This window comes from Oncorhynchus keta, chromosome 19 (assembly GCF_023373465.1).
Source record: "Oncorhynchus keta strain PuntledgeMale-10-30-2019 chromosome 19, Oket_V2, whole genome shotgun sequence".
Taxonomy (NCBI): Eukaryota; Metazoa; Chordata; class Actinopteri; order Salmoniformes; family Salmonidae; genus Oncorhynchus; species Oncorhynchus keta.
In genome coordinates this window covers 84,093,773-84,109,153 of record NC_068439.1, presented here as the reverse complement: position 1 = coordinate 84,109,153, position 15,381 = coordinate 84,093,773, and the positions used below count along the sequence as shown (strand labels likewise).

At 42.4% G+C, this 15,381-nt stretch overlaps 1 protein-coding gene across 1 annotated transcript in view; it reads left to right on the top strand.

Moving 5' to 3' along the window:
* LOC127909564 (myotubularin-related protein 9-like) overlaps positions 1-15,381 on the top strand; it is a 57,491-nt gene that overhangs the window by 29,623 nt on the left and 12,487 nt on the right. Inside the window, 4 exon segments of the mRNA XM_052471649.1 lie at positions 2,176-2,337; positions 2,426-2,528; positions 2,530-2,571; positions 4,635-4,855. Of these exon segments, the coding sequence (XP_052327609.1) occupies positions 2,176-2,337; positions 2,426-2,528; positions 2,530-2,571; positions 4,635-4,855 (528 nt within the window).

The following is a 15,381-nucleotide window of genomic DNA, read 5'->3' as shown; positions in this document are numbered from 1 at the left end:
GACCACTAACATCTGCTAAACATGTGTATGTGACCATTAACATCTGCTAACCATGTGACCAATAACATCTGCTAACCATGTGTATGTGACCACTAACATCTGATAAACATGTGTATGTGACCATTAACATCTGATAAACATGTGTATGTGACCACTAACATCTGCTAAACATGTGTATGTGACCATTAACATCTGCTAAACATGTGACCACTAACATCTGCTAAACATGTGTATGTGACCATTAACATCTGCTAAACATGTGACCACTAACATCTGCTAAACATGTGTATGTGACCATTAACATCTGCTAAACATGTGACCACTAACATCTGCTAAACATGTGTATGTGACCATTAACATCTGCTAACCATGTGACCAATAACATCTGCTAACCATGTGTATGTGACCACTAACATCTGCTAAACATGTGTATGTGACCATTAACATCTGCTAAACATGTGACCACTAACATCTGCTAAACATGTGTATGTGACCATTAACATCTGCTAACCATGTGACCAATAACATCTGCTAACCTGTGTATGTGACCACTAACATCTGATAAACATGTGTATGTGAGCATTAACATCTGATAAACATGTGTATGTGACCACTAACATCTGCTAAACATGTGTATGTGACCATTAACATCTGCTAAACATGTGACCACTAACATCTGCTAAACATGTGTATGTGACCATTAACATCTGCTAAACATGTGACCACTAACATCTGCTAAACATGTGTATGTGACCATTAACATCTGCTAAACATGTGACCACTAACATCTGCTAAACATGTGTATGTGACCATTAACATCTGCTAACCATGTGACCAATAACATCTGCTAACCATGTGTATGTGACCACTAACATCTGCTAAACATGTGTATGTGACCATTAACATCTGCTAAACATGTGACCACTAACATCTGCTAAACATGTGTATGTGACCATTAACATCTGCTAACCATGTGACCAATAACATCTGCTAACCATGTGTATGTGACCAATAACATCTGATAAACATGTGTATGTGACCACTAACATCTGCTAAACATGTGTATGTGACCATTAACATCTGCTAAACATGTGACCACTAACATCTGCTAAACATGTGTATGTGACCATTAACATCTGCTAAACATGTGACCACTAACATCTGCTAAACATGTGTATGTGACCATTAACATCTGCTAAACATGTGACCACTAACATCTGCTAAACATGTGACCAATAACATCTGCTAACCATGTGTATGTGACAAATAACATCTGCTAAACATGTGTATGTGACCAATAACATCTGCTAAACATGTGACCACTAACATCTGCTAACCATGTGACCAATAACATCTGCTAAACATGTGTATGTGACCAATAACATCTGCTAACCATGTGACCAATAACATCTGCTAACCATGTGTATGTGACCACTAACATCTGCTAACCATGTGACCACTAACATCTGCTAACCATGTGACCACTAACATCTGCTAAACATGTGACCATTAACATCTGCTAAACATGTGTATGTGACAAATACAATTGGATTTGTTTTGACTACTTTCCTAATACAACTTTAGGTGTGACTAGACTGGAGCCTCGTTCTGAACAGTGTTACTTCTTCATTTCTCAAAAGGAAAAACCTCAACCATTTTCTAAAGACTGTTGACATCTAGTGGAAGTGATAGGAACTGCAGGAAAGTCGATTTAGAAATCCTGGATTCCCAATGAAAATTCATTTGAAATGAAAAGTGACCTAAAAAATAAATAAAAAATCAGAACCGTTTGTCCTCTGGGTTTTGCCTGCCAAATAAGTTCTGTTATACTCACAGACATGATTGTGTGTTTTCTATCCACATCTACTGACAGTATGCTGACACTACACATCCAAGTATATCAATCAAACCAAATTATGAAAATTAACCCTAACCCTAACCCAAATTATGTAAAGTGGAGAGCCTGATAACCTCTCCCCCCTGGATCCTCCAGGAGAGCCTGGTAAAGCTGGTAGAAGTCTGTTATAACCCCCCCAGGTTCAGTATCCTCCAGGAGAGCCTGATAAAGCTGGAAGAAGTCTGTTACAACCCCCCACACCCAGGTCCAGTATCCTCCAGGAGTGCCTGATAAAGCTGGTTGAAGTCTATTATAACCTCTCCTCTCCCCCCACCCAGGTCCAGTATCCTCCAGGAGAGCCTGATAAAGCTGGTAGAAGCCTGTAATGACCAGAGCCACAGTATGGACCGCTGGCTCAGTAAACTAGAGGCTTCTAATTGGCAGACTCACGTCAAGGAGATCCTCACGACTGCCTGTCTGGCTGCTCAGTGCATCGACAGGTAGATAACCTCTATAGCTATCTATCTATCTCTGTCTCTCTTTAAGTTAAACTCAAACTTTTATCCTTCTCGCGTCTGTCTGTCTCAGGGAGGGTGCGTCAGTACTTGTGCACGGGACAGAGGGGACAGACTCGACCCTACAGGTGACGTCTCTGGCTCAGATCATCCTGGACCCAGCCTGCAGGACCATGGGTTCAAGGATTCCAAGCTTTAGTGGAGAGAGAGTGGCTGCAGGTAACACACACACCACACACACACACCCTGAGCCTGAACTGATGATGGGACTCCATCATTTTTGTCTTACTGAGATTTACTGTCTGGGCCCAGGTCTGTCAGAATCTGTGCAGAAGATCTAGGTGCTGCTGTAGACCCTCTTTGGTTGGGGACAGAAACACCAGATTAATCTGCAAACAGGAGACATTTGACTTCAGATTCTAATAGGGTGAGGCCAGGTGCTGCTAGTAGGGTGAGGCCAGGTGCTGCTAGTAGGGTGAGGCCAGGTGCTGCTAGTAGGGTGAGGCCAGGTGCTGCTAGTAGGGTGAGGCCAGGTGCTGCTAGTAGGGTGAGGCCAGGTGCTGCTAGTAGGGTGAGGCCAGGTGCTGCTAGTAGGGTGAGGCCAGGTGCTGCTAGTAGGGTGAGGCCAGGTGCTGCTAGTAGGGTGAGGCCAGGTGCTGCTAGTAGGGTGAGGCCAGGTGCTGCTAGTAGGGTGAGGCCAGGTGCTGCTAGTAGGGTGAGGCCAGGTGCTGCTGACTGTTCTAGTGCCTTTCGCCAATTCATCCTTATTCTTAAATGGGTGAAGAAAAATAATCCTCATCAATCTACACACAAAACCCCATAAAGACAAAGCGGAAACAGCTTTTTAGAACTTCTGGCAAATTTATATGAAAAAATATATATATACTTCCAACGCAGGAGTGGCTTCGGTACAAGTCTCTGAATGTCCTTGAGTGGCCCGGCCAGAGCCCGGACTTGAACCCAATCTAACATCTCTGGAGAGACCTGAAAATAGCTGTGCAGTGACACTCCCCATCCAACCTGACAGAGCTTGAGAAGATCTGCAGAGAAGAATGGGAGAAACTGCCAAAGTACAGGTGTGCCAAGCTGGTAGCGTCAAACCCAAGAAGACTTGAGGCTGGAATCTCTGCCAAAGGTGCTTCAACAAAGTACTGAGTAAAGGGTCTGAATTCTTATTTAAATGTGATATGTCAGTTTAACTTTTTTATACATTTCTGAAAACATGTTTTCGCTTTCATTATGGGTTATTGTTTGTCGATTGAGGAAAAAAACAAATCTATTTTAGAATAAAGCTGTAACGTAAGAAAATGTGGAAAAAGTCAAGGTCTGAATACTTTCCGAATTCACTGTATTTATGTTGAAGAGGGTGGGGCTTGTGCTGCATCCCTGTCTCACCCCACGGCCGTGTGGAAACACATCTGTGTAACTCTGTGTCGTTGTATCTGTCGAACTGCTTTGCTTTTTCTTGGCCAGGTCGCAATTGTAAATGAGAACTTGTTCTCAACTTGCCCTACCTGGTTAAATAAAGTTGTTCTCAACTGGCCTACCTGGTTAAATAAAGGTGTTCTCAACTGGCCTACCTGGTTAAATAAAGGTGAAATAAAAAATATATATAAATGAAAAAATCTAATAGCGGAGTTAGAGAATCCAGTGGGTTCTGGTGCTCTCTCTAATAGCTGAGTTAGAGAATCCAGTGGGTTCTGGTACTCTCTCTAATAGCTGAGTTAGAGAATCCAGTGGGTTCTGGTACTCTCTCTAATAGCTGAGTTAGAGAATCCAGTGGGTTCTGGTACTCTCTCTAATAGCTGAGTTAGAGAATCCAGTGGGTTCTGGTACTCTCTCTAATAGCTGAGTTAGAGAATCCAGTGGGTTCTGGTACTCTCTCTAATAGCTGAGTTAGAGAATCCAGTGGGTTCTGGAACTCTCTCTAATAGCTGAGTTAGAGAATCCAGTGGGTTCTGGTACTCTCTCTAATAGCTGAGTTAGAGAATCCAGTGGGTTCTGGAACTCTCTCTAATAGCTGAGTTAGAGAATCCAGTGGGTTCTGGTACTCTCTCTAATAGCTGAGTTAGAGAATCCAGTGGGTTCTGGTACTCTCTCTAATAGCTGAGTTAGAGAATCCAGTGGGTTCTGGAACTCTCTCTAATAGCTGAGTTAGAGAATCCAGTGGGTTCTGGAACTCTCTCTAATAGCTGAGTTAGAGAATCCAGTGGGTTCTGGAACTCTCTCTAATAGCTGATTCTAAGTTTAGTAATGTGTTTATTGGTTATATCTCCCTCTAGGCGGGCCATCCGTTCCAGCAGCGTTGTTCCCAGTCAGCCTACAGTAACAGTAAGCCTCGTTGTGAAGCCCCGGTGTTCCTGCTCTTCCTCGACTGTGTGTGGCAGATCCTCCGCCAGTTCCCCTGCTCCTTCCAGTTCTCACAACACTTCCTGGTTCTGCTCTTCGAACACACCTACGCCTCGCAGTTCGGGACCTTCATGGGCAACAGCGCCTCCGAGAGGTCTGTCAGAGAATTGCATCCTGAGAGTCATACGTTATGTTTAGTTATGGATATACAGTGCCTTCAGAAAGTATTCATACACCTTGACTTATTCCACATTTTGTTGTGCTACAGCCTGAATTCAAAATTGATTAAATATATTTTGTTTCTCACCCACCAACACACAATACCCCATCAAGATATCACAATACCCCATAAAGATATCACAATACCCCATAAAGATATCACAATACCCCATAATGATATCACAATACCCCATAAAGATATCACAATACCCCATAATGATATCACAATACCCCATAAAGATATCACAATACCCCATAAAGATATCACAATACCCCATAAAGATATCACAATACCCCATAATGATATCACAATACCCCATAAAGATATCACAATACCCCATAAAGATATCACAATACCCCATAATGATATCACAATACCCCATAAAGATATCACAATACCCCATAAAGATATCACAATACCCCATAAAGATATCACAATACCCCATAAAGATATCACAATACCCCATAATGATATCACAATACCCCATAAAGATATCACAATACCCCATAAAGATATCACAATACCCCATAATGATATCACAATACCCCATAAAGATATCACAATACCCCATAATGATATCACAATACCCCATAATGATATCACAATACCCCATAAAGATATCACAATACCCCATAAAGATATCACAATACCCCATAATGATATCACAATACCCCATAATGGCATCACAACACCCCATAATGACATCACAATACCCCATAATGACATCACAATACCCCATAATGACATTACAATGCCCCATAATGATATCACAATACCCCATAATGACATTACAATACCCCATAATGACATTACAATACCCCATAATGACAATGTGAAAACATGTTTTTAGAAATGTTAGCAAATGTATTGAAAATTAAATTCAGAAATAGCGAATTTACATAAGTATTCACACCCCTGAGTCAATACATGTTAAAATCACCTTTAGCAGATATTACAGCTGTGCGTCTTTCTGGGTAAGTCTCTAAGAGCTGTGAGTCTTTCTGGGTAAGTCTCTTAAGAGCTGTGCGTCTTTCTGGGTAAGTCTCTAAGAGCTTTGCACACCTGGATTGTACAGTATTTGCACATTATTCTTTAAAGAATTCTTCAAGCTCTATCAAGTTGGTTGTTGATCATTGCTAGACAGCCATTTTCAAATATTGCCATAGATAAGTCAAAACTGTAACACGGCCACTCAGAAACGTTCAGTGTAGTCTTGGTAAGCAACTACAGTGTAGATTTGGTCTTGTGTTTATGTGGTTATTGTCCTGCTGAAAGGTGCATTTGCCTCCCAGTGTCTGTTGGAAAACAGACTGAACCAGGTTTTCCTCTAGGATTTTACCTGTGCTTAGCTCTATTCCGTTTCTTTGACAAGCATACCCATAACATGATGCAGTCACCACCATGCTTGAAAATATGAAGAGTGGTACTCGGTGATGTGTTGGATTTGCCCCAAATATATCGCTTTGTATTCAGGACATAAAGTTGCATTTCTTTGCAGATTTACTTTAGTTCCTTGTTGCAAACAGGAAGCATGTTTTGGAATATTTTTATTCTGTACAGGCTTCCTTCTTTCACTCTGTCATTTATGTTAGCATTGTGGAGTAACTACAATGTTGTTGATCCATCCTCAGTTTACTATCACAGCCATTAAACTATGTAACTGTTTTAAAGACACCATTGGCCTCATGATCCCTGAGCAGTTTCCTTCCTCTCCGGCAACTGAGTTAGGAAGGACGCCTGTATCTTTGTAGTGACTGGGTGTATTGATACACCATCCAAAGTGTAATTAATAACTTCACAAAGGGATATTCAATGTCTGCTTCTTATGTGTACCCATCTACCAATAGGTGTCCTTTCTGAGGCAGTGGAAAACCTCCCTTTTGTCTTTGTGGTTGAATCTGTGTTTGAAATTCACGGCTCGACTGAGTGACCTTACGGTTATCTGTATGTGTAGAGGTACAGAAATGAGAGAGTCATTCAAAAATCATGTTAAACACTATTATCGCACACAGAGTGAGTCCATGCAACTTATTATGGGACTCATGAAAGCACATTCTGACTCCTGAACGTGGATGAATTTATCCTCAAGTTTGCCATAACATAGTGGATGAATACTTATCGACTCAAGACATTTCAGCCATAACATAGTGGATGAATACTTATCGACTCAAGACATTTCAGCCATAACATAGTGGATGAATACTTATCGACTCAAGACATTTCAGCCATAACATAGTGGATGAATACTTATCGACTCAAGACATTTCAGCCATAACATAGTGGTTGAATACTTATCGACTCAAGACATTTCAGCCATAACATAGTGGATGAATACTTATCGACTCAAGACATTTCAGCCATAACATAGTGGTTGAATACTTATCGACTCAAGACATTTCAGCCATAACATAGTGGATGAATACTTATCGACTCAAGACATTTCAGCCATAACATAGTGGTTGAATACTTATCGACTCAAGACATTTCAGCCATAACATAGTGTTTGAATACTTATCGACTCAAGACATTTCAGCCATAACATAGTGGATGAATACTTATCGACTCAAGACATTTCAGCCATAACATAGTGGTTGAATACTTATCGACTCAAGACATTTCAGCCATAACATAGTGGATGAATACTTATCGACTTTCAAGACATTTCAGCCATAACATAGTGGTTGAATACTTATCGACTCAAGACATTTCAGCCATAACATAGTGGATGAATTTCACTAACATAGTGGATGAATACGACTCAAGACATTTCAGCCATAACATAGTGTTTGAATACTTATCGACTCAAGACATTTCAGCCATAACATAGTGGTTGAATACTTATCGACTCAAGACATTTCAGCCATAACATAGTGGTTGAATACTTATCGACTCAAGACATTTCAGCTTATCATTTTTTTAATGATTTTTTTCTAATAACATAATTCCACTTTGACATTATAGGGTATTGTGTGTGTGTGTGTGTTTGTGTGTGTGTGTGTGTTAGGCCAGTGACACACAAAAAAATGGATGAATTTATTCCATTTTATATTGGCTGTAACACAACAACATGTGGAATAAGGGTTTGAATACTTTCTGAAGACCCTGTATCTCTACATGTCGTCCATGATGTTCCCACTATAGTTCTGAACGTTGGACCAGGGCCCGCCATAACAGTGGTTGACATGGCCAGTGCTGTTCTTTCCCTCGACTTTTAACCTGTGACCTGGTCAGACATTTCAGCACGCAGGTCAGCGTTACCTCAGACCTGGTCAGCCAATCACACGCAGGTAACATAGTGTTACCTCCAGACCTGGTCTTATCGCCAATCACACGCAGGTCAGTGTTACCTCAGACCTGGTCAGCCATAACACAGGTCAGTGTTACCTCCAGACCTGGTTAGACAATCACACGCAGGTCAGTGTTACCTCAGACCTGGTCTGCCAATCACACGCAGGTCAGCGTTACCTCAGACCTGGTCAGCCCGTCACACACAGGTCAGTGTTACCTCAGACCTGGTCAGCCCGTCACACACAGGTCAGTGTTACCTCCAGACCTGGTCTGCCAATCACACGCAGGTCAGGTTAACGCAGTGTTACCTCAGACCTGGTCTGCCAATCACACGCAGGTCAGTGTTACCTCAGACCTGGTCAGCCAATCACACGCAGGTCAGTGTTACCTCAGACCTGGTCAGCCAATCACACGCAGGTCAGCGTTACCTCAGACCTGGTCAGCCAATCACACGCAGGTCAGTGTTACCTCAGACCTGGTCAGCCAATCACACGCAGGTCAGCGTTACCTCAGACCTGGTCTGCCAATCACACGCAGGTCAGTGTTACCTCAGACCTGGTCAGCCAATCACACGCAGGTCAGCGTTACCTCAGACCTGGTCAGCCAATCACACGCAGGTCAGCGTTACCTCAGACCTGGTCAGCCAATCACACGCAGGTCAGCGTTACCTCAGACCTGGTCAGCCAATCACACGCAGGTCAGCGTTACCTCAGACCTGGTCAGCCAATCACACGCAGGTCAGCGTTACCTCAGACCTGGTCAGCCAATCACACGCAGGTCAGCGTTACCTCAGACCTGGTCAGCCAATCACACGCAGGTCAGTGTTACCTCAGACCTGGTCAGCCCATCACACGCAGGTCAGTGTTACACGCAGGTCAGCGTTACCTCAGACCTGGTCAGCCAATCACACGCAGGTCAGCGTTACCTCAGACCTGGTCAGCCAATCACACGCAGGTCAGCTTTACCTCGGACCTGGTCAGCCAGATCACAGAGGTCAGTGTGACCTTCTACAGGGGAGAATCTCTGTTCACTGCAAGGGACTGGGGATACACAAGTCACTGCTCAGTGTTACCCCTGGTCAGACACTAATACGGCCTTAAAGTCACTAAGTCAGACACTGGTCAGCCTTAGAGAGTCACTAAGTCAGACACTAATACGCAGCCTACCTAGAGAGTCAGCCAAGTCAGACACTAATACGGCCTTAGAGTCACTAAGTCAGACACTAATACGGACCTGGTAGAGTCACTAAGTCAGACACTAATACGGCAGCTTAAAGAGTCACTAAGGTCAGACACTAATACGGCCTTAGAGTCACTAAGTCAGACACTAATACGGCCTTAAAGAGTCACTAAGTCAGACACTAATACGGCCTTAAAGAGTCACTAAGTCAGACACTGGTACAGCCTTCAAGAGTCACTAAGTCAGACACTAATACGGCCTTAGAGTCACTAAGTCAGACACTTACCTCAGACCTGGTCACTAAGTCAGACACTAATACGGACCTGGTCACTAAGTCAGACACTAATACGGCCAGAGTCACTAAGGTCAGACACTCATACGGCCTTAGAGTCACTAAGTCAGACCTGGTCAGCCTTAAAGAGTCACTAAGGCAGACCTGGTACGGCCTTAGAGTCACTAAGGCAGACACTCACACGGCCTTAGAGTCACTAAGTCAGACACTGGTACGGCCTTAGAGTCACTAAGCAGGTCACTAATACGGACCTTAAGAGTCACTAAGGCAGACACTAAGACCTGGTAGCCCCGTCACTACGCAGGTCAGCGTTAATACCTGGCCAGCCCGTCCTCGAGTCACTAAGTCAGACCTGGTCAGCCTTAAAGAGTCACTAAGTCAGACACTGGTACGGCCTTAAAGAGTCACTAAGCAGGTCAGACCTGGTCAGACACTAAGCGTACGGACCTTAGAGTCACTAAGTCAGACACGCAGGTCGGCCTTAACCTGAGTCACTAAGTCAGACACTAAGGTCACGGCCTTAGAGTCACTAAGTCAGACACTAGGTCAGCGTTACGGACCTGGTCAGCCAGTCACTAAGTCAGACACTAAGACCTGGCCTTAGAGTCACTAAGGTCAGACACTAAGACCTGGCCTTAGAGTCACTAAGTCAGACACTAATACCCTCAGACCTGGTCAGCCACTCATACGGCCTTAGAGTCACTAAGTCAGACACTAATACGGACCTGGTAGAGTCACTAAGTCAGACACTTACCTCAGACCTTAGCCAGTCACTAAGTCAGACACTAATACCTGGCCTTAGAATCACTAAGTCAGACACCTGGTACGGCCTTAGAGTCACTTACCTCAAGTCAGACACTAATACGCCTTAGAGTCACTAAGTCAGACCTGGTACGGCCTTAGAGTCACTAAGGTCAGACACTAAGACCTGGTCTTAGAGTCACTAAGGTCAGCACTAATACGGCCTTAGAGTCACTAAGTCAGACACTGGTCAGCCAATCACACGAGGTCACGTTACCTCAGACCTAATACGGCCTTAGAGTCACTAAGTCAGACACTAATACGGCCTTAGAGTCACTAAGTCAGGTCACTACCTCATACCTGGTTTAAAGAGCCGCTGGTCATGCCGACCTGGCACGTTGCTCATAAACATTTTAATAAAGATTTCAGTGTTGTAGGTGGTGTATCACGGGTCATGATGTTTGACCTGGTCAGCCATCAAGCACTGCATATCAGCGTTACCTCAAAATGGTCAGCCAAGAATGAATCTTAAGATATTTTGGTATTTTTTTCCCCCAAATCACACGTAAAATTGCCCAAGAAAACAACGTCAGCCAATCAAGGTGTTTTGACCTGTCACTGCAGCAAATGTACATCGTCAAATCAAAAACAAATGTATTCTAGTTACGCCTTGTAGTCAATTTTCAGACGCTAGAATAACGCCTGACTCACTATCGATGCCACATAGGCCATTTTCAAAGATTTGTTGCTTTTTAAAGGCAGTCACGGGACTTTTATTTTTACCCCTTATTTTTATTTTTATTTCACCTTTATTTAACCAGGTAGGCACTAGTTGAGAACACCTTTATTTAACCAGGTAGGCCTAGTTGAGAACACCTTTATTTAACCAGGTAGGCTAGTTGAGAGTCACCTTTATTTAACCAGGTAGGCCAGTTGAGAACACTAAGTCAACACAATAGGCCTTAGAACACCTTTATTCAGACACAGGTAGGCCAGTTGAGAACACCTTTATTTAACCAGGTAGGCCTTGAGAGTCACTTTATTTAACCAGGTAGGCCAGTTGAGAACACCTTTATTTAACCAGGTAGGCCAGTTGAGAACACTAAGTTAACCAGGTAGGCTAGTTGAGAACACTTTATTTAACCAGGCCTTAGGTCACAAGTTGAGAACACTAATATTTAACCAGGTCAGACACTAATACGGCCTTAGAGTCACTAAGTTAACACAGGTAGGCCAGTTGAGAACACTAAGTCAACCAGGTAGGCCAGTTGAGAACACCTTTATTTAACCAGGTAGGCCAGTTAGAACACTAAGTCAACACTAATAGGCCTTAGAACACTAATTTAGACACAGGTAGGCCAGTTGAGAGTCACCTTTATTTAACCAGGTAGGCCTTGAGAACACTTTATTTAACCAGGTAGGTTAGTTGAGAACACCTTTATTTAACCAGGTAGGCCAGTTGAGAACACCCTTATTTAACCAGGTAGGCCTTGAGAACACCTTTATTTAACCAGGTAGGCTAGTTGAGAACACCTTTATTTAACCAGGTCAGGCTAAGTTGAGAACACCTTTATTTAACCAGGTAGGCTAGTTGAGAACACTAAGTTAACCAGGTAGGCTAGTTGAGAACACCTTTATTTCACCAGGTAGACTAGGCCTTGAGAACACCTTTATTTAACACAGGTAGGTTAGTCACTGAGAACACCTATATTTAACCGGGTAGGCTAGTTGAGAACACCTTTATTTAACCAGGTAGGCTAGTTGAGAACACCTTTAGTTATTTAACCAGGTAGGTTAGTTGAGAACACCTTTATTTAAGTCACAGGTAGGCTAGTTGAGAACACCTTTATTTAACCAGGTAGGCCAGTTGAGAACACCTTTATTTAACCAGGTAGGTTAGTTGAGAACACCTTTATTTAACCAGGTAGGCCAGTTGAGAACACCTTTATTTAACCAGGTAGGCACAAGTTGAGAACACCTTTCATTTAACCAGGTAGGCCAGTTGAGAACACCTTTATTTAACCAGGTAGGTAATAGTTGAGAACACTTTAGTTAACCAGGTAGGCCTTAGAACACTTTATTTAACCAGGTAGGTTAGAGTCACTGAGAACACTTTATTTAACCAGGTAGGCTAGTTGAGAACACCTTTATTTAACCAGGTAAACAGTTTAATAAAGATTTCTTTATTTAACCAGGTAATGATGTTTGTCCCCCCCAGAACACCTTTATTTAACCAAAAGGCCAGTTGAGAACACCTTTATTTAACCAGGTAGGCCAGTTGAAAACACCTTTATTTAACCAGGTAGGCTAGTTGAAACACCTTTATTTAACCAGGTAGGTTAGTTGAGAACACCTTTCCTGACTTAACCGGGTAGGCTAGTTTCAAACATTTGTTATTTAACCAGGTAGGCTAGTTGAGAACACCTTTATTTAACCAGGTAGGTTTTGAGAACACCTTTATTTAACCAGGTAGGCTAGTTGAGAACACCTTTATTTAACCAGGTAGGCTAGTTGAGAACACCTTTATTTAACCAGGTAGGCTAGTTGAGAACACCTTTATTTAACCAGGTAGGTTAGTTGAGAACACCTTTATTTAACCAGGTAGGCTAGTTGAGAACACCTTTATTTAACCAGGTAGGTTAGTTGAGAACACCTTTATTTAACCAGGTAGGCTAGTTGAGAACACCTTTATTTAACCAGGTAGGCTAGTTGAGAACACCTTTATTTAACCAGGTAGGCTAGTTGAGAACACCTTTATTTAACCAGGTAGGCTAGTTGAGAACACCTTTATTTAACCAGGTAGGTTAGTTGAGAACACCTTTATTTAACCAGGTAGGCTAGTTGAGAACACCTTTATTTAACCAGGTAGGCTAGTTGAGAACACCTTTATTTAACCAGGTAGGCTAGTTGAGAACACCTTTATTTAACCAGGTAGGTTAGTTGAGAACACCTTTATTTAACCAGGTAGGTTAGTTGAGAACACCTTTATTTAACCAGGTAGGCTAGTTGAGAACACCTTTATTTAACCAGGTAGGCTAGTTGAGAACACCTTTATTTAACCAGGTAGGCTAGTTGAGAACACCTTTATTTAACCAGGTAGGTTAGTTGAGAACACCTTTATTTAACCAGGTAGGTTAGTTGAGAACACCTTTATTTAACCAGGTAGGCTAGTTGAGAACACCTTTATTTAACCAGGTAGGCTAGTTGAGAACACCTTTATTTAACCAGGTAGGCTAGTTGAGAACACCTTTATTTAACCAGGTAGGCTAGTTGAGAACACCTTTATTTAACCAGGTAGGCTAGTTGAGAACACCTTTATTTAACCAGGAAGGCTAGTTGAGAACACCTTTATTTAACCAGGTAGGCCAGTTGAGAACACCTTTATTTAACCAGGTAGGCCAGTTGAGAACACCTTTATTTAACCAGGTAGGCTAGTTGAGAACACCTTTATTTAACCAGGTAGGCTAGTTGAGAACACCTTTATTTAACCAGGTAGGCTAGTTGAGAACACCTTTATTTAACCAGGTAGGCTAGTTGAGAACACCTTTATTTAACCAGGTAGGCTAGTTGAGAACACCTTTATTTAACCAGGTAGGCCAGTTGAGAACACCTTTATTTAACCAGGTAGGCTAGTTGAGAACACCTTTATTTAACCAGGTAGGCCAGTTGAGAACACCTTTATTTAACCAGGTAGGTTAGTTGAGAACACCTTTATTTAACCAGGTAGGCTAGTTGAGAACACCTTTATTTAACCAGGTAGGCCAGTTGAGAACACCTTTATTTAACCAGGTAGGCAAGTTGAGAACACCTTTATTTAACCAGGTAGGCAAGTTGAGAACAAGTTCTCATTTACAATTGCAACCTGGCCAAGATAAAGCAAAGCAGTTCGAGAGATACAACGACACAGAGTTACACATGGAGTAAAACAAACATACAGTCAATAATACAGTATAAACAAGTCTATATACAATGTGAGCAAATGAGGTGAGAAGGGAGGTAAAAGCAAAAAAGGCCATGGTGGCAAAATAAATACAATATAGCAAGTAAAACACTGGAATGGTAGTTTTGCAATGGAAGAATGTGCAAAGTGGAAATAAAAATAATGGGGTGCAAAGGAGCAAAATAAATAAATGCATTAAATACAGTTGGGAAAGAGGTAGTTGTTTGGGCTAAATTATAGGTGGGCTATGTACAGGTGCAGTAATCTGTAAGATGCTCTGACAGTTGGTGCTTAAAGCTAGTGAGGGAGATAAGTGTTTCCAGTTTCAGAGATTTTAGTAGTTCGTTCCAGTCATTGGCAGCAGAGAACTGGAAGGAGAGGCGGCCAAAGAAAGAATTGGTTTTGGGGGTGACTAGAGAGATATACCTGTTGGAGCGTGTGCTACAGGTGGGAGATGCTATGGTGACCAGCGAGCTGAGATAAGGGGGACTTTACCTAGCAGGGTCTTGTAAGGTGGCCTGCATCCTAAATGGAACACTATTCCCACATTTATAGTGCACATGTCCTGGTCTAAAGTAAAGTAATAGGGTTCTATGCACACTATGTAGGGAATAGGGTTCTCTCTGGTCTAAAGTAGTGCACTATGTAGGGAATAGGGTTCTACTCTGGTCTAAAGTGTAGGGAATAGGGTTCCATAGGGCTCTGGTCTAAAGAAGTAGTTATTAGGTGACTATGGTTTGAGGGCACTATGGAATAGGGTTCTAGGGTTCCATAGGTCTCTGGTCAAAAGTAGTGCACTATGTAGGGAATAGGGCTCTGGTCTAAAGTAGTGCACTATATATATATATATATATAAGGAATAGGGTGCCATTTGGGATGTAGACTTGTCACTCAGGGCTGCTCCAGCAGACAAGGCCCACTTACCACTCTTAGTTACTTGGTTCTTATGTGTGTGTACTTTTGAAAGCCGGGATGGGTTTCATTTGGGACAGATAGCTCCTAGCTGGTCTCATATTAAAT